The 18287-nt window shown below is 42.9% G+C and overlaps 1 protein-coding gene across 1 annotated transcript in view; it reads right to left on the bottom strand.

Moving 5' to 3' along the window:
• Nucleotides 1-369: 369 nt before the first annotated feature.
• The window catches only part of GAD1 (glutamate decarboxylase 1), a 40653-nt gene continuing 22735 nt past the window's right edge, over nucleotides 370-18287 (bottom strand). The window contains exons 7-17 of the mRNA XM_046017983.1: nucleotides 15791-15903; nucleotides 14466-14581; nucleotides 14302-14381; nucleotides 14025-14079; nucleotides 12616-12732; nucleotides 11430-11494; nucleotides 7565-7643; nucleotides 6295-6444; nucleotides 3900-4007; nucleotides 2591-2680; nucleotides 370-1838 (exon numbers count right to left, since the gene is read on the bottom strand). Coding sequence (XP_045873939.1) covers nucleotides 1665-1838; nucleotides 2591-2680; nucleotides 3900-4007; nucleotides 6295-6444; nucleotides 7565-7643; nucleotides 11430-11494; nucleotides 12616-12732; nucleotides 14025-14079; nucleotides 14302-14381; nucleotides 14466-14581; nucleotides 15791-15903 — 1147 coding nt within the window. The 3' untranslated portion in view covers nucleotides 370-1664. The remainder of the gene's footprint in view (nucleotides 1839-2590; nucleotides 2681-3899; nucleotides 4008-6294; nucleotides 6445-7564; nucleotides 7644-11429; nucleotides 11495-12615; nucleotides 12733-14024; nucleotides 14080-14301; nucleotides 14382-14465; nucleotides 14582-15790; nucleotides 15904-18287) is intronic.

Here is an 18287-nt window from a genome sequence, read left to right as displayed (position 1 = left end):
AAATGCTCTAAGATCCCCATTAGAAGGAATATTTGTCTGCCATCCACGTCACTGTAATCCCAGTGCCTAGAACAGTGCCTGGGACAGAGGAAGAAAACAGGTTTTGAATGGCTGCACGAATGGAACGCCATGATGCAAATAGGAAAATGAGAACCAGGGATGGCTTCTCTTTCTCTGGGCTTGAGTTGCAAATCTCATTTAACTGCAGTCAGAATGATTTTACAGGTCAGGGATTTGGGCACCTATGACAGTGCATTGAGTCCAAGCTTAAGAATGGTAGTGACCATCACCTAAAAGCAGCTGGTGGAAAGGGGATGGGCTGGGCGGTGATATGTAGCTGTCACTAGAAAGCTCTGTGTAGGAAACACAAACTAAAAGAAAAATTTCCTCAAATTCTCCATGGAGAATGTTTTTATTTATTTATATTCTTCTTGCATACTCTAAAACGCACAGTGTGAATTCTTCTTTCCTCAGAAACAGTTGTGAGCCTGGTCAGTTTGTTGGAGCTCTTCAGAAGGTCTTCGGAAACGTTGCCTTAGGTTTGAGCTAAGCGAGTCACAGAGATTGGTCATGAACTACTACAAAATTATAGGAGATCTAGTTACTATCCAACAGTTACTAGAAAAGCATTGAGAACACCAGACATAGAGCCAGACAGAGGGCACAATAGAAGAGCGGATGTTATTGAAGTCATGGGGTTTCCATATAGATGATTCTAGGTACAGTATCAGAATTCTCTTACAGGCCCCAAACTTATGCTTCAATCATTATTTTAAGAGCACTCTAATATAAATACAAGTCTCACTAATTTTAATCTTTTTTTCTTTGGCTCACAAATGCACGAAAATACCATAAACAGTTTCCTGAACTTACTGCATTGATATATAAATAAGATACATTACAAATGGGAAGAAAATACAAGACGTCTCTTTAGCATGGTAAATCTCTGAATATAAATAAGCAATTATCTCATTTACCTACAATTTAAACAGTTCATTGAAATCATTACATGTGTTCTTCCCCTACCCCCCAAAGGTCAGACAACAGAAATCTACACAATCTACACAAATTAGTCTTTAAAAAGACAATAACAGCACACCTGTAACAATGACTCAGCTACGATTTTCCCCAACCAGGATACTAATGGAGAGGGTGTGACTCTTGTCATCTACTCGTACTTTGTCTCATTCATCATCACCTCAGGTAGGAGAAACACTGATCACGAGATCAACTCTCACCAACAGTATGTCCCTTGGTCCCTATGACACAACATCTTGAAAAACACCTTTCCTGGGATTCTTGGGCAAGCTGGTTTGCAGCATGTTTGGTCCATCGGTAACTGCTGAAGGGAAGGTTAATTCTCTGGGAGTGGGAGACATGCTGTGATCTGTCACAAGCCACACTCACGACACATACGTATACATATATATAGAGAGGTATATATAACTGTACATATATACTGTGTTCCTAGTGGGCAACTTTTTAAAAAGAACAGTATTTCCTACGAACTCTAACAAGCTTAAGTGAGTTTTAAACAATATTTTTTGAGATATTATATTTTTCCCTCAGTGAAATAGCCTATGTGGTTTAGCCATTTACAGAGGTGGTTCTAGAAAGCCAGAGGGAAAGGGAATCCCCATAAACTCGTGTTCTGTGGAGGGCAGTTACAGATCCTGGCCCAGTCTTTCTATCTCCTCAATGAGGAAGTCAATATCAGACTGCGTTGCAGCTGGGTTCGAGATGACCATCCGGAAAAAGTTGGCCTTGTCCCCCTGAGGCTGGTAGCCAACCATGGTCGTGCCAGACTCCATCATCAGTGCTTTGATTTTGGGGGCCACCTTGTGATGGAAAACACAAAACATAACTCAAGACCAGTATTAACACCGCTCTCTTTAAAACAATGCGACCCACTTCTTAGTTAAAAAAAGAGCCATTTGCTTTTCACTATCCCTATCTGTACCGGCATAAAGGCAAACACTTTGTATCTGAGTCTCTTCAGTGGTTACTCTCCAATGACTGAGTCCACCCTCAGAAACTACTGTGTGGCTGCTTTTGAAAGTCAGTCCTGGAACAATGATAAAATAAAAAACAAAAACGAAAAACTCTTACACGCTACAACACAAATTAAGGCTTCTGAATAATCCAGAGCCCAGGATCCGCCTGGCACATAGACTATGCTCAATGAGTATTTGTTAGATGAATGAAATATTATATAAATTCAATACAAATACCAACAACTACAAATACTATAATGGATGCAGAAATCAACAACTAGAATGAATCAGCATTGGAGTGGACTTGAACTTTGTAAAAGACATTTTAATAGACACAATTTAATGTGGAAGTTCCTAGAAATATGTATATCATTCAACTGCCCTGCATAGAGCAACCTACGACAGGGCTGCATCCCACCCCCCCACCCCGCAAAGGGACAATCCAGATTCAAAAAGAATGTAACAAGATGGCTTCCTACCACCCCAAGTCTTTATTTTTTATTTCTTCCCCATTAGAAAGACACATTAAAGTGTGGATGTTCTGACCAGTTAGAGAAATTGCATAGGGTTACATGAGACAAGGAGAGATTCCGTACCCTGTGTAGTTTTTCCCGTCGTTCAGGGCTATCCGGAATGCCCCTGAGGCTTTGTGGAATATACCAGAAACAGACGTTTGTATGTTCAGGCTGCAGAAATTTTCACAAACAAACAAACCAGAAAATTATGAGAACTTGAAAGAAAGCTGTTCCCAAAGCTCTATGTACCTTCAGCAGAAGGCTCTCAGACCAAAAAAAAATTTTTTTTTTCTAAAAAGGGCTTCAAGAGGTACCTAAGTGACTCAGTCAGTTAATTGTCTGCTTAGGTCACAACCCCAGGGTCCTGGGATCTCCCTTTCCTTCTGTTGCTCCCCCTGCTTGTGCTCTCTTCCTCTCTCTGTCAAATAAATAAATAAAATCATTTAAAAAATTGGGGGGGGCTTCAAGTCTATCTTGAAGACAATGTTACTTCTTTTTTTTTTTTTAAGATTTTATTTATCTATTTGACAGACAGAGATCATAAGTAGGCAGAGAGGCAGGCAGAGAGAGAGGAGGAAGCAAGCTCCCTGCTGAGCAGAGAGCCCGATGCGGGGCTCGATCCCAGGACCCTGAGATCATGACCTGAGCCGAAGGCAGAGGCTTTAACCCACTGAGCCACCCAGGCGCCCCGACAATGTTACTTCTATACCAGGGGGAACAATGCCTAGTTTATTCAGTCATATCTGGCCAGAGAACTGCTTCCTCTAACCAATTTTCTAGAAGATGTAGGTGGTGTTACACGGTTTATAAGTGGATTTTCTTTTATTGAATACTGGCTCCTATTCTTTTGGTCACTACTATACAACTCCGTTCATGACATGGGATGTAGCCCACAGCAAGCATTCAGTCAATACTAGTATGACAAGTACCTTATTGTGCGCAATGTACATATGAACTCAGGGCAGAAACAAAAAAAAGTTTTTTTGAGAGTGGGGGAGGGGAAGGGGAGAGGGAGAGAGAGAATGTTAACCAGGCTCCATGCCCAGTGCATGAGCCCAAAGCAGGACTCAGACTCAAAATCCTGAGGTCATGACCTGAATGGAAATCAAGAGTAGGATATGCTTAACCAACTCAGGAGCATGCCAGGTAAAGTCCTCTTATCTACAAAGGGCTGGTCAAGAGTTGTACCATTTTAGAAAAGGCAAAGGGCAGAAGTCTTCCCCATGCTATCGAAAGAGAAGTTCCTAGACACAAAGGGAATTAAATTAAGCATACATAAAAATAAAAATTCAGAAGCACCTTCTGGCAATGTGGGAAAATATGGCTTCAGGAGCATCCCTCAGTAGATTTTTTGGAAATGCTATACATCAAGTCCATGATGACAACTTACCTCCCCATCAAAAACCATCTCAAATTCTTCTCTGTTTTTAATCTTGGCATAGAGGTATTCAGCCAGTTCTAAGCATTTGTTGATCTGATTTTCAAATCCCACTGTGCCCTGGTTTAGAAAAAGAAAAGTCATGTTGGTTAGCGATGGGTTGCATGTTCCTGTGATGAGCATTTGAGAAAGCTAAGCTGATCTTGTCTATTGGAAATCCACATGGGAGTATTCTTGGAGAGGGTTAGGAAGAACTACCTAATTAAATGAGTACAGTTTCTTCTCGGCATCACAAACAATAAAAGGAAGCATGTCTACTCTCTTTTGAAGACACTCTAGTCTCTGGGCACTTGGTCTCTCAGCTCCCTTCCAGTTACTCACAACTTGGACCTGAAGCCTGTTGTTCGTTTGCCTTAGGATAGCAGTACTCAAAGTGTAGCTAGCTGTCCACAAGCTGTAACTGGTACATATAAACACAAGAACAGAAATTGAGATTCAGCAGTAAAAAATTCTAACAGCATTCTGACAGTAATTTTAGGTCTACTGATTCTAGTTTGAAAAATTGATATCTAAGCTTTACAGTTTTCTACTTCATTTTTCTACCAATTAATCATTTACTGTATTGGTCCATGATAGGTCAAAAAATAATAACAACTGGTTCTTCATGGCGGAGCTGGTGAAATACTACTTTAGAACCCACCTTCCCCGGCCCAAAGTCCTGGCCAAGCATGTCCCCATACTCTCCAGCAGGCTACCTTCCACAGAACACAGTATCATCACTTTCTGGGGCCAGCCAGGCAGGCAGGTGGGGAAGCCACAGGTCTCGGTACGTGCCCTAAGATTGCAATAGCTCTAGCTCTTGGCAAACTGGTTGAGCATGAGTTTCAAAAGCCAGCAAGGCTGACTAATAACAGCAGCATGGGGGCTGTCGAGTGGGTTGGTGTCAACAAGGCGAGCAGATGCGCAAGGCTGGCCTGTGGCTCGTCAGTAGGCCTGGGCAGGGCCCAGCACAGGCAAAGCATGAGCTTCCCCAAGTAGTTACTGCTGAGTGTGATACCTTGGCCAGTCCACTTTCTATTTTTCTTATTTTTAAAGATTTTATTTATTTGTCAGACACAGAGAGAGAGAAAAAGAAAGAGAGAAAGGAGTGTGCATGTGCACAAGCAGGGGGAGCAGCGGGCAAGGGGAGGAGGAGAAGCAGACCTCCTGCTGAGCAAGGAGCCCGATGCGGGGCTGGATCCCAGGACCCTGGGATCATGACCTGAGCAGAAGGCAGATGCTCAACTGACTGAGCCACCCAGGCATCCCTTGGTTAGCCCACTTTCCACTTGAGAAAGAAGCCTCAGCACCAATTCACTCTGAGCCAAACTCCTGGAAGATGGTTCAAGAGTTTATTGTTGGGCAAAATGAAGACGTAAATTACTGATGTAGGCCACATGGTCATTATATTTCTAAAAGATAAGGCTCTTTCTCTTGTTGCAATTCATGGCTACTTATATGCTTAAAATACCTATGATTACTTTGTGGTAGAAATCAGACTATTTCTATATTAAGACAAAATGACTTAATGAAGGAAAAAACCTAATAATCTATCAAATCCATCCTACGGAAAAAATACTTGACTAGATGTCTTGCTGGAAAACTTTGTCATTTTGGTATTAGTAGACACAATCTTAAGTGTGGAAATTATTAAAATTAATTTATAGTTGGTAAATAAAAACAATGGTTGCACTATAAAGCTATGAAATCAAATCGCCTTAGTTGATTACACACTTTGGAAACAAATAATCGAAATGGCAATACTTTCCCTCACCCATATTTAGGGGGGGATTCTACTAGTTGTTTTTTTTTTTTTTGACACAGAAATGTAACCCAAAAGGTTGCTGAATGCAGACACAGCATGACTTTGTCTAACAGTAGGATTTCTCAGAATAAAGTATGCAGTTTTCCAGAATAGCATATAAAGTACGAATGATGGGAAAGCCATTATTTAAAAAGAACTAAAAATTGTCCCATATAGCCCATGATTCAAGGCCTCATAAAGAACTTCAGGGTTCTGCATAGAATAATGCAGCAATTTCTTTATATCTGCACTAAATAGTTTTAGCATCCCTAAGGACGACGGAGAAAGTCCTCTTCTTGGCAAAATTTTTAGTTGTTATAAGAGAAAATTACACGGAAACTTCATGTTAATTCCAACTGAGAAGACTGAATGAAAGAAGGGAGATTTTGACACAAGGGATAAAGTGATTTCGTTTGCAAACAAAGAACATACAGTTAACTCAATTACCTAGATATTGATTACACACATATTAAATTATCTGTGATATATCTTTGTCTCCCTTCTGCCAGCCCAGCCTGTGCACACTGCATTTCTGTCCTACATCCTGAATTCTCTCCTTCGTACCTTTGCTTTCCACATCAGCCAGAACTTAAAAATGTCCACGTGGCGGCCACACTGGATCGCCTTGTCCCCGGTGTCATAGGAGACATCATACTGCTTGTCTGGCTGGAAAAGGTAGCCGGCACACATCTGGTTGCATCCTTGGAGTATACCCTATCATGAAAATCAAGACAAACTTGCATCTGTATTCGCAGGTCAGAGATGGGAATGGCTTTGAAACGGGGCTGGTAGGGGAAGGAGGGACTTGGGATCCCATGCAATCTTTCTTCTAATGTCTTCATAAGGCCTTGCGTTTGTTCTGGTATCTTTCTTGAAAACCACCCTTGGAAAAACTTTTGCCCCCTTTCTCCCTCTGATTAGAAAATGATTTCTTTAGTCTCCGATGCTTACAAGAAGGGACCCGCCATCCCCTCTAGGGGACATTTAGAAATGTGTGGGGTGTTTCGTCTTGTTTCCAAGACTGGGACATACTGTGATGTTCAGTGGACAAGGGTTGGAGATATGAACTCCCTGCAGTGGATGGAACGGTCTCATGTTGTAAAGAATTTTCCTCCCCCAAGTGACCCCCTCCCCAAAGTCTAGTCTTTTCCAGGATCTCCTGTAATGTTAACAGACACTATTAGAAATGTAGTAAAGAGCCTGGGCAGGTTCTGGCTCCTACAAGCTGGAGATCAATTTTTGGAACACCTCAGTGTACCCACATTTTACTGGCGCAACAACGCTTTTGAAAGCAGGGTCCTATTATTAGATACTTCAAGAACTAACTTATTTCCAGACGCTTTTTAGTCAACATTCCTTGCTGTCCTAAGTTGACATTTGCAGATGTTGTTCTGCCTAATTTATTTCAGCTCTTGGGACCACAGATTCATGCAAAGAACTTGTGGTATGGTCCGGGGAGCACTTCTACTCACTAAAGTGAGAGGGGGTCACTCACCCAATGGCTCTCACGTTTGCTCATACAAACATGGAGGAATGGGCACGAAATGATGCCCTTATAGTTTCCATTGTTGACAGGGCCCTGAGCGCTGAGCAGTAGGAAGGGCAGTAAAGGGCAAAGCCAAGAGGAGGCACGCACCGGCTCTCATGGAAGCACAAGGGCAGGGAAGAACAGCCCTGTCGTTTCAACAGGGCTGGCAATCTTGTGTGTTTGTCAAATACAGTTAAAAAACGAAAAACAAAACAAAACCCAAACCAAACAAAACCACACTTTCCCCTTCTCACGCCTCGTAAAGGACACCGAGGCTGCCAGCTCCCCTTTGGAGGCGGTACAGACCTTTTCCTTGACAAGAATGGCAGAGCACTGCAAGAGCACGCCCATCATCTTGTGAGGGTTCCAGGTGACTGAGTTGGCCCTGAAAGAAGCACATGATACACTCTGAGGAGAAGGTGCAGGAGTCAGCAGGAGCCACCTGTCCTCTTGAGGAAAACGCCACCCATCGCAACTGCAGTCGTATGCGCTGCCGCTGCCTTGCCCCCCGGGTAGGCTAACCAAATAGTAAACTAATATTTTGTGGGCAGTCTCAGGGCCTTATGTTGCTGACTGGCTCTTCTCAATAATTGCTGTTAAGAATAGCTCTCATAGGAAGAGTGTTTTTTACGTGTCCTACTATTCCAAGAGCTTTACTGAGTCCTGGCTCTGACATTTGCAAGTCTGGGCAAGGAACCTAACTCCCCTGTGCCTCAGTGTTCCCATCAGTGAAATGGGGACAATAGTGTCCACTTCCCAGAGGTTAATAAAGGATAAATGAGTAGATACATACAAAAGACTCATAGGTATTCCTGGAATATCTAATTCTCACAACAATGCTCTGATGTAGGGACTCTCACTCCCTCTCTTTTACATGGAGAAACTGAGGCATGAAAGGGTTAAATGCATCACCAAAGTCAAATAGCTGGGCAGTGCCTGAGCTGAGAGTCAAGTCCAGAGAGTCAAGTCCAGGAGCCAGACTGCGAGCCAGTGCTCATAACCCTTCCGCCAGCCTGCCTCCCTCTAGGCGACAGACCCTGGCTTCCCTCTGCTTTCCTTTTCTTATTGATAAAACGGGCTGGTGATGCTGACCTACCTGCTTATGAGGTGGTGCAAAGAGCGACCCCTAAAAGCAGGGTTCATTTGGATAACTCTAGATTTTGACTCCTTAGCAACTGTTATTTATGAGCTAAATGAACACAATGTTGCCCGTGTAGGCTGCCATGATGGCTGAACAAGCATGGTTTCCTAGCAACCATATCAGTCGTTTGGACACAATGACAGGTTAAGCAGCACACTGGCTGAGCCATCACAGAGACCAACGAGTCGAGAGCCCGATGACTGAAATGGGGTAATCTTCAGTGGTTTACAGACTCCTTTCCAACAGCCTGGCCCAGCACTGGGCTCTGCACTTTCATACCTGAGAAGGAGGCTTTCCCCAGACCCAGCAACTGGCTCTGAATTATACTGCCTCTGTTCTCCCTAGAGCTAAATCCTTGCTGTGAATGTTTAACCTCTTCATCTTGCTGAGGTCCGTTAGATGGAGAATAATTTAGTGTCTAGGTGGTAATAGGGTGAGTACTGTGTTTCAAGGAGAAGTAAGTCCTGAAGTACTTTTCCCCTTTGGACATAGTACAATAACCTTTGTGAAAGAGACCTGTGAGGAACTTTTTTTAAAAAGGTGACTAAATGTTTAGTCCTCAGTGTCAGGCCATCTTTAAAAGGTAGTGGATTTAATGAATTTTCTCATAGCTATCATTCACTGAGTCATTAAGAAACTTTATTTAGATCTCATAAAATGTTTTAAATGGTTTTTTGAATGCCTTAGAGGTCTGAAGTGAAGGGTTCTTTGCTGTTCCAAAGGTAAAGTAACAAGACATGATATGGATTCAATTTCTTTTAGAAGACATATATGCTTTAAAATGTTAGAAAAATCTGTGCAAAATGTTTCAGGTTTTCCTGGATTCAAAGGTGGAAAATGGAAAATGCCTGATAAATCTAAAGTACAGTTGGATTGCCTCATCTACATTGAGTATATTATCTTCTAAGTCATAGGGTCACGTAATTATGCTTCAAAGAGTCAGTCCCACTCAAGTCAGTCCCATTCACCTTGACACTGGCCTTCCAGAACTGAACCAGAAGGGAAGAGGCATAGTAGAGATAACTGAAACTCAAGCTGGAGTCCTCGCTGTGAGAGAAGCTGCTGTGTAGTTTTCCCCTCTCCCCATTCACCTCTCCACCTCAGTTTGCTCTCACCTCTTTCTACTTTGCTCCAGCCACACTGGCCTCTTGGATGGTCCTCCAACTTGCCAAGAACAGTACCCCAGGGCCTTTGTACTTGCCCTTCCACCATCTGGAATACTCTTTTAAGTATCCTCACTTCCTGTCTCTCTTTATCCCTTTATCCACTGAAATGTCACATTCTCAGGAAGGCCTCTGACCGGGCGCCTGTGTGGCTCAGTCTGGTGAGCAACCGCATTCAGCTCAGGTGGCAATCCCGGAGTCCCAGGATCGAGTCCCACGCAGGGGCTCCCTGCTCAATGGGGAGACTGTTTCTCCCTGTGACCAGCCCTGTGTCATGCTCTCTCTCTCTGTCTCTCTCAAATAAATATATAGACTCTTAAGAGAAAAAAAAAGGCCTTTGACTACCCCATTTCAAATGGCATGCCTTTGTCTTCACCGTTACCTAACCCTGCTTCATTTTTCTTTACTACGAGACAGACTAAATATCTCCTTATTTATGAACATCTAGCTCACTGGACAATAAGCTTCAGGAAGGTAAATCTCCCAGTTGATAATACGTTCTAGATCCAGCCTTATTTTTCCTATGTGTACCAGATACCCATTTTTTTAAAAGATTTTATTTATTTATTTGACAGACAGAGATCACAAGTAGACAGAGAGGCAGGCAGAGAGAGAGGAAGGGAAGCAGGCTCCCTGTTGAGCAGAGAGCCCAATGCAGGTCTCGATCCCAGGACCCTGAGATCATGACCCAAGCCGAAGGCAGAGGCTTTAACCCACTGAGCCACCCAGGCGCCCCAGATACCCATTTTTTTAAAGAAAAGTGCCACAGATGGCTGGACTGAAGGTGGGTGACCGAGTATTCACATCCATGCCTGCCTGGCTCATGACAGGTGCCCACTAAATATTTGCTGAATGAATACATGACTTGAGGTGAGTTTGGATCAAATTGTTGGAGTCAGGTTAAAATCATGTTTGGTTTATGACTGCATTGTCTCTGAGCAGAAGCTTCTGTTCCTGACACAAAATGTGCCAGGTTAGCAAGTGAACACAAGAAATGGTTCTAATTCTAGCTGGCAGAGTAGGGGCCTGGTTCTCCTCGGCCGAGGGGGCAAGTCCTGGCATCAATGAGTGAATTGGGAAAAGCCCAGATGAGCTTTGATGTCTCAGTGCTCCTCTGGGTAATCTTCTTTGCCTCTTTAGCCACTGTACGCGACAGAAGAGGGGACTGCCACTTGCAATGGGTACAAGATCCAAACATGCCAAAGGCTTTGACCACCAACCAAGTAAACTCAGTGACTGAGAAGAACAGGGAACAAGGTGGTGGGGGTCGGAGGGTCAGTTTGGGAGCCTGTGCAGAAATGGCTCAGTTCCTGGGGAAGAAAAAATAAAAAGTAGGACCCCCTCCCCTCACCACTGAACTTCAATGGTGAGCAAGAAAATAAATTAGTTAGATCAACCGGTCAACTGAGTTAGATCAACGAAATTAGTTAGAACTACTCCATTCTCAGCAGTAAATTTAATGAGAGAGAAGAGCGTACTGAATCAAGCCCCTTTCTGTGCCCTTGGCAAATACCCTCCTTTATCCTCAAGATCCCTGCACGGCTTATGTTCTCTTCTTGACCAGCCGACCACGCAGCAATCACGTCTGTCATTGTGTTCACTGCATCCTGTTGTCACTGTTCACTTGTCTTTCTCTCTTTCTCAATGGTGAACTCACTGAGGACTCATCTGACCGGGAATCATTTTTGATTTCCCAGGGCCTAGCACACAGTAATTCCTCAGTAACTGCCTACTGATCAGGTGGCTGTAGTCTGATGGATGTAAGACATTGGGACTCAGGGAGGGGCCATCCGCGGATGGGGCGGCAGCCTGGGTGGCCGCAGATGAAAGGCCTGGACAGAGGGCGGCCCTGAGCTCGGGCCCTTACCTTTCTATGCCACTGAGTTTGTGGCAGTGCTTCCTGGACATGAGCAGCCCGCCGCCCCAGGCAGCCTGTGAGGACAGAGACAGGAGGGGGAGGGGGACAGTGACATTGAAGAATCGCAAACCAATCACTCCACACGGCTAATAAACTATGAGAGAGAACGTGAATGGTGACAAGCATGAGTTTGTTTGACAAAAGGAACCCACATTGATTGTTCAGCCAGTGGCAGTTGTAATTATCATTTGTCTCTTCTTCAAAACTCCCTCCAGGTTAACCTCACAGGGGCTGTGCGAATGATATGGGTAAATTGGGTCTGAGCCTCTGGTGCCAAGACCCAAAGGCCCAGAGTCCTGTGTTAAGGGAGCCACCATGGCTCTGGAAATGACCCAACGGACTGGAGCCTGCCATCTGATTCTCCCTGGGGTGGAGTTCTAAGGGCTCCTGGAAAAACTCAGAAAACAACAGCTCTGCCGGGTTTGGAGGTCCCCCAACAGCAAGACATTTTGGTGGGTATCTTGATGCCTGTTTATGGAACAGCTTGGGACACCACATGACACAACAGCCTTTGTTGGTCGTGGTCTCAACAGTCGGGCACATTACCCACCCGTCCGGTTGTGAGAACTTATATCCATAAGAGAATGGAGAGAGAAAAAGGAGAAAATACACCCAATCTCCCAGGTGGAAAATGTACCATTTATGTTCCTGGGAAATCTGGGGACTAAATCTCTCAGTTGATAACACCTTCTTTATAGGGCCTATTTTTCCTACATGTACCAGACGCATGGGTTTTTTGAAAAGTGTCATAGATGGCTGGACGGAAAGCAGGCAGCTGAGTTTCTAGATTCACCGCGACTCTCCACACATTGGAGCTTATACATTTTTCCCTCTGAAACCAGCTACACTCCCCTCTGTAACCATTTGTCTAGACAAAAGCTTCCTGGAGGGTGAGGGGGACCGAACTCTCACGAGGACCACAGAAGACAGTGGCAGACGAGGGATGAGTCCTAGAAGATGTCCAGGCCTGTGGTGTGTGCCGTCATGAATGGCGGGCTGAAGGCCAGGGAGGGCGAGCTGACCGGGATGGGGACAGAGGGCCGGCTGGGGCGTGGGGAGGAGCTGGCGGCAAATGGTAAAGCAGAGCGTTTCCACCCCCCAACACGCTGGCCATTCTGTGAGTTACAGCACTTACGTCGACGTGGAGCCATAGGTTGTATTTCTCACATATATCCGCAATCTCCTGTATGGGGTCAAAAGCTCCGTACACCGTCGTGCCGGCAGTGGCATTGACATAAAGAGGAATAAACCCCTACAAGGGAAGAGAGATGGGCAGATGAGACTTTCCATCCTCCCCCGTCCACATGCAGTAGAAGAACGGCAGGAGCCTTCCTCTGTAACAGAGATCAGCAAGGTGGCCGTGCTGTCAGGTATGATATCTGGGAAAATTCTCTGTTGGTCCATCGACTCATTCATTCAACACATAGTTTTTGAGTGACATTTACGTGCCAGGCCCTGTTTCAGAGCTGTGGAGGAATAGAGCAGTGAGAGCAATAGATGGAGACTTCTGTCCTCATGGAGTTAACATCCTAGTGGGGAGTGACAGGCAACAAACAAAATTCAAGAAGCAAAATACACAGTACGTTCGATGGCGGTAAGTTCTATGGCAAGCAGGAAAGAGGAATCCTAAGTGTTTGGAATGATGGGAGCTCTGAACATTGTCTGGGTACTATACATTTTAGAAGCTGTGTTACTCTAAGTGTATTGATGTAATAATGATCCTGAAGCATTGTTTGCTTATTTAAAACACGATGGAAGCTGGAGCATTCACGAATAGTGGACACAGTAAAATGTTCATGTGAATAAGAAACACATGAGTAAGTAGAGTAATAGGGCAAAGACAGGCTTGGGGGAATCTAGGAGTCCTAGGTTTTTTTCCAAGTTTAGTTCCTCCCATGCCCCTTGTTTGGTCCTAGTGATATTTCCATCCATCTCCTCTACTAACCAGCAAACAGTTAAGCTAGAGAATAAGGTTTGAGGATGTAACCAAAACAACGAGTTGGTAAATGCCGGATAGCTACTTGGGACTGCCTAGTGGATACATCTCATCTATGAGGTTGTTTTGTTTTGTTTTGTTTAATAGAATTTATTGAGGCTGGATTCACCGAGTACCATGGGCCATCTGCCAAGGCATAGAAGCACTCTGCTAAACAGAAGCCTAAGCTCAAATGGTATTTGTTAAAATGAGATTATACCTAATAAGGAGCAAATAAAAAGCTCAATTAGGCTGTATTTTCTTGATGCTTGGGTAGTGGATTTATTGAAGTACATCAAACTAATCACTTGGCAAAGTAAAGATAGGACAAGTGGCTTAATTAAGGCTGAATTTCTCATTTTTTTTAAAAAAAGACAATGTATAGACACAGCTTTGAAGTGAAATCTTCTCAAATTGGAAATAAGAAAATATCTGAGATTATAATTTTAAGAAACACAATTAAAATTCTCTCTCATATTATCAGAGACTTTTATTGTCTAGGGCAGAAAGAAGACATTTTTTAAAAAATTTGTATTCACCAGAGTTTAGGTGCACCACAGAGTACATACCTTTTGCTTGGCATCAAGAATTTTTGCCTCTAGATCAGCTGGAATTATCTTCCCCCTGTAATTATTAAAAGGGAAGAGAAATTAAAATGAAGAATCAATGAGATTGCACATGAAAAAAACTTAAGCGGCAGCAAAAAGTAATTTAATCGGATATTTTCAACAGACCATTAGCAGCTTGGCATACTGTATTGAGTCAGTGCTTAACACAATAAAACAGATTTAACAGATGAACACATTCAATACGTCAGGAACCTAATGCTTACTCTCTCCTCCCTACCTTTCATTGCATTTTATCAAAATCACATTGTCAGTTCCAAAGCCAAGTGCAGCTCCAGCCTTCTTGATGGAATAGTGACTCTGCAACAAACAGAGGGTTGGGGTTAGAGATGAGACAGGCCCTTGTAAAACACCATAAACCACAAGCAAGAACACCCAACTCACGTGTTCTGAGGTGAAGAGGACCAGTCTGGGAACAGCTGCCATGCCCTTTGTCTTAACTTCCGGGAAGAACTTGTAGCGAGCGGCCATGATGCTGTACATGTTGGAGATGGCTCCCCCTAGAAGCAAGCAGATACACTGGGAGGTATGAAGCTCCATTATTATTGTTTCTAATAATAAAGACTAAGCTAGTGTCTTAAGAGGCAACGGAGGCAGAAAGGGGAGGGACAATATCCTGTTAGATTTTGCTGGCTTCCCTATTGCCAGGACTTCCCTTTGGTCCCTTTGCCTTGGGAATACGAGTAGTCACTCTCATTACCAGAGCCATCTAGGCAATTTGGCTGGAGGTGATTCATGTACTCCAATGCCCATTCCACCTGAAGCCTAGACAGAAATATAAGAGGTGGCAACAGCAGTGGCTGCAAAGAGACAGGTGAGTTACAACTTATCTGCTTTCACTTTCTGCTCCATCTATTTCCTCAACAAAGATGAATCTATTCTCTGAATTAGAAAGACAGGAAAAGCAAGAGTAATGGAGCCTACAGAAGGAAACAGTGACATTGCCTGGATACTCTCCTCAAAGAATAGCTCAACTGAGTTATTGAGTCATTTGGGAGAGCTCTAATTTTATTAAAATAAAACTAAATTTGTGTTTACTTAAATAAAGATTATTTAAACAAGGAGATTACTTAGACACAAAGATTACTTAAACAAGGAGAATGGAGGTAACTATCTAGGTATGTCTGGCCAATACAAACTAATCACTTTTGTATCAATTCCTTGACAGTTAAACAGGTAAATTTATGGCCAACTTGAATTGCCCCGACAATTGTCATTCTTATTCTTCTCTTCCCCTTGTATATAATCACGCTGTCCCTGACACCATCCCACAATGCTTCTTAACCTCCAAGAGTCTTTGTCCTTGTTTTAAAGATTCTTACTGTATCTACATTAAACTAAAAACTCAAAGTAGAATATATTATTTTGGCTGAAATCAATTAGCCAACTGATAATGTTGATTCACTGATTCCCCAGAATAAGCAAATTGCCGTTGACAGACTAGAGACTAGAGTTGTTTAGCATGATTTGAACACATTCTCTGTCAGTTTTTATAGGTGAGGCACAGGCTTTGTTAGGTAATACACACAGAACATAGCATTCTTGCTAGACTTCACCCTGACAAAGATAAGGCAGGAAAATTGAAAAAAATATATTTTTTAAGGTCATGGGTCTTCCACGAACTCACTTTATGTTTAGTGTTCTTGAGGATCTCAAGGATCTATACTACAAATCTTGAGGAGAGTCAGGGAAAGAGAAGAGAAACATACCAGGAGAAAATATCCCATCACCGTCTTTACTTGACCACCCAATTATCTCTCTCATCTTCTTAAGTGTTATTTGCTCCATGAGGACAAATACTGGTGCAATTTCATATGTAAACCTGGATAGGTGGTGAGAAAAAAATGAACATACCGAAGTCAAACCGCTTGTTTGGAGAACACAGATGATTGGTTTAGTATTTGTACTTGGGTTCTAAAAAAAGGTGTATTCAAAGCCTCTAAAATGTTTATTTCCTGGAAATGCAGTAAGGCACCAATCCTAAAATATCAGAAACCAGCTTGGGTTACCTAGAGAGGTGGTGGAAGTCCCTGCTCTGTGCTTTCTCATCAACAAAATAGATTTTTATCTGAATGGAATGTCTTAGATGTGGTCCACCCAGAGAAATAGAAGGAAAGAAAATGACTTTCCTGGGTCTCCTTCACCTCTAAGATCTAAGATGATGCAAATACTAATTGAAAAAAATGTATTCTAAGTGCTGCTTAAAATTGGTTTGCCATTGACCGAAACTGATGACCAGTTTCATACATGTAGAATCTATAAAACTCAGAGCCAAAATCTATCTTTTAAAAACAATGTAAACATCTGAAATCTAACTGTGAATCTAATTGGAAATATTGACCCAGGTTTTAAAGATCTCAATATAATTATCTACATGGTTTTTCTACTGATAATCCCCAAGGACAGTTATGTTTTTATATTTCATTGAAGTCAATATCTGTCAAGAATAATTATAAGTGATGATTTTCTAATTATCAATTATAAATAATAAGAAGATAGTCAACTGGCATCCACAGCTAACTGTAGGCTCTCAGATATCCTGGTAGGCTAGCTTTCTTTGTCTTCTAACAAACCAATTTGGAAGTAGCAAGCCATACTCTTCTCAAAGCAATTGAGAATGGAAGCACAGTCAAGTAGACTAGTCACTGAAACAAGATTGTGGTACCAAGGATAGGGATTAAGAGAATCAGAGAAGGTCCATCCATAGAAAATTAAGTCAGAAAACAAAAAGATATTTACTGACCCTGAGGCTCTTTGTCTTTCTGCTTTTTGCTTGGTCTCCTTAAGCATTAGAGCCTGTGGGCTCAGCTCAGACCATGCCTGCTAAAGAGAGACTCCTAGATTGACTCAACCAAGTGATATGTGGAGACTTTATCACTGATTAGGGGGCTTTGGCTGAATGCCAATCCTGAGGACTAATGGGAATTCTTGCTGGTTTAATGATTTAGAAAAGCTATTTGCAAGGATGAGATAACAATTGTACAATAAGACACAGGTGAAGCTACTAAGTTTTAATCATGGGGGGGAAGCAACAAATTAATCACTTGGTGGTAAAAGAGGACAAAGAGATCCTGGAGGACCCTCAGGATATATCTGTTGGTAGAAGAATTTTGTTTCCAAAAAGAATATGTCCATTTTCCTTGGGAGGACCCTTGAAATTTAGGAGGAAGACCCTTGGAAATCATGTGTTCAGTTACCATCACCTCTGGAGGTCACAATCATGCTTTGGTTCTGCTCTGAGCCCCATCACCGTAGCAACCAACACTCCCTCATGTCTGATGGCCTGATAAAGGAAGAAGAAGAGAAGGATTCCTGGTTTAGCCTGTGCTGTTGAGTGTATCCAAGAGGAAAACTCATGATGTGCTTCCAACCATTCTTGAACAAATGTGGTATCAATAGTGCCACTGGTTTTTGGAAATGTTGGAATGGCAAAAATGTTTGCGTGGTGGAGAGGTACTGGCAGCGGTATGTGTGCTGGAATTTCATGATACCAAGTGAGAAGGCTTTCTGGCAAAAGTCAAGGAACAAATGGAATCACATACCATAATATCAGAACCTTATCCAGGATTAGATGAAAACTGAGCTGGAGTCAAATCAGTGTTAGATGGCCAGGCAGGAACCACATGGAGAAGGGAGAAATGACGGCACTGAAGGCCAGGGGTTGGTCCACTTCATGATTTAAATTAATTTAGGTCCCACGTTTATATGAATTAGTGATTCTACCCAAGGACTGGGAACATGGCCATTACTCTCAGGATTAGAAGGAAGAGTCTAGAGAGTTTGATCATGAGACCAGTTGATCTCATCTGTTCCAGTTTCCTTTTCTGTGCCAGGTACCCAGTTCCTAAACTCATCTTTCAGTTTTGTTCAATAAATACATATCGAGTAGTTATTCTCTGCTGGGTAGCATCTTACACACTGAGGAGACAAAGATGTTATAAGACATCATTCCCAACCTTGAGGAGGAAGCTTACTAGGATGAATCCAGCATCTGTTTCTTGGCCTTGCTGTATCCTTTTTGACAGTCCCTCCTGGGACCTGAAGGACCAGTTATCCCACAGCTAACACCAAGCTTATCCTGATTCACAACTTTAGTCCTGACATCCTCTTCTGGAAGCTGATAGAATGGTCTAGGGCTTCTGATCCTCAGCCAAGCCTGATAAATGGACTAACATAGTGTTTCCTGTTCCTGACACTTCTCTGATC

The sequence above is a fragment of the Meles meles genome, chromosome 9 (assembly GCF_922984935.1).
Source record: "Meles meles chromosome 9, mMelMel3.1 paternal haplotype, whole genome shotgun sequence".
In the NCBI taxonomy this organism is placed as follows: domain Eukaryota; kingdom Metazoa; phylum Chordata; class Mammalia; order Carnivora; family Mustelidae; genus Meles; species Meles meles.
This window is presented reverse-complemented; position numbering and strand designations above follow the sequence as displayed.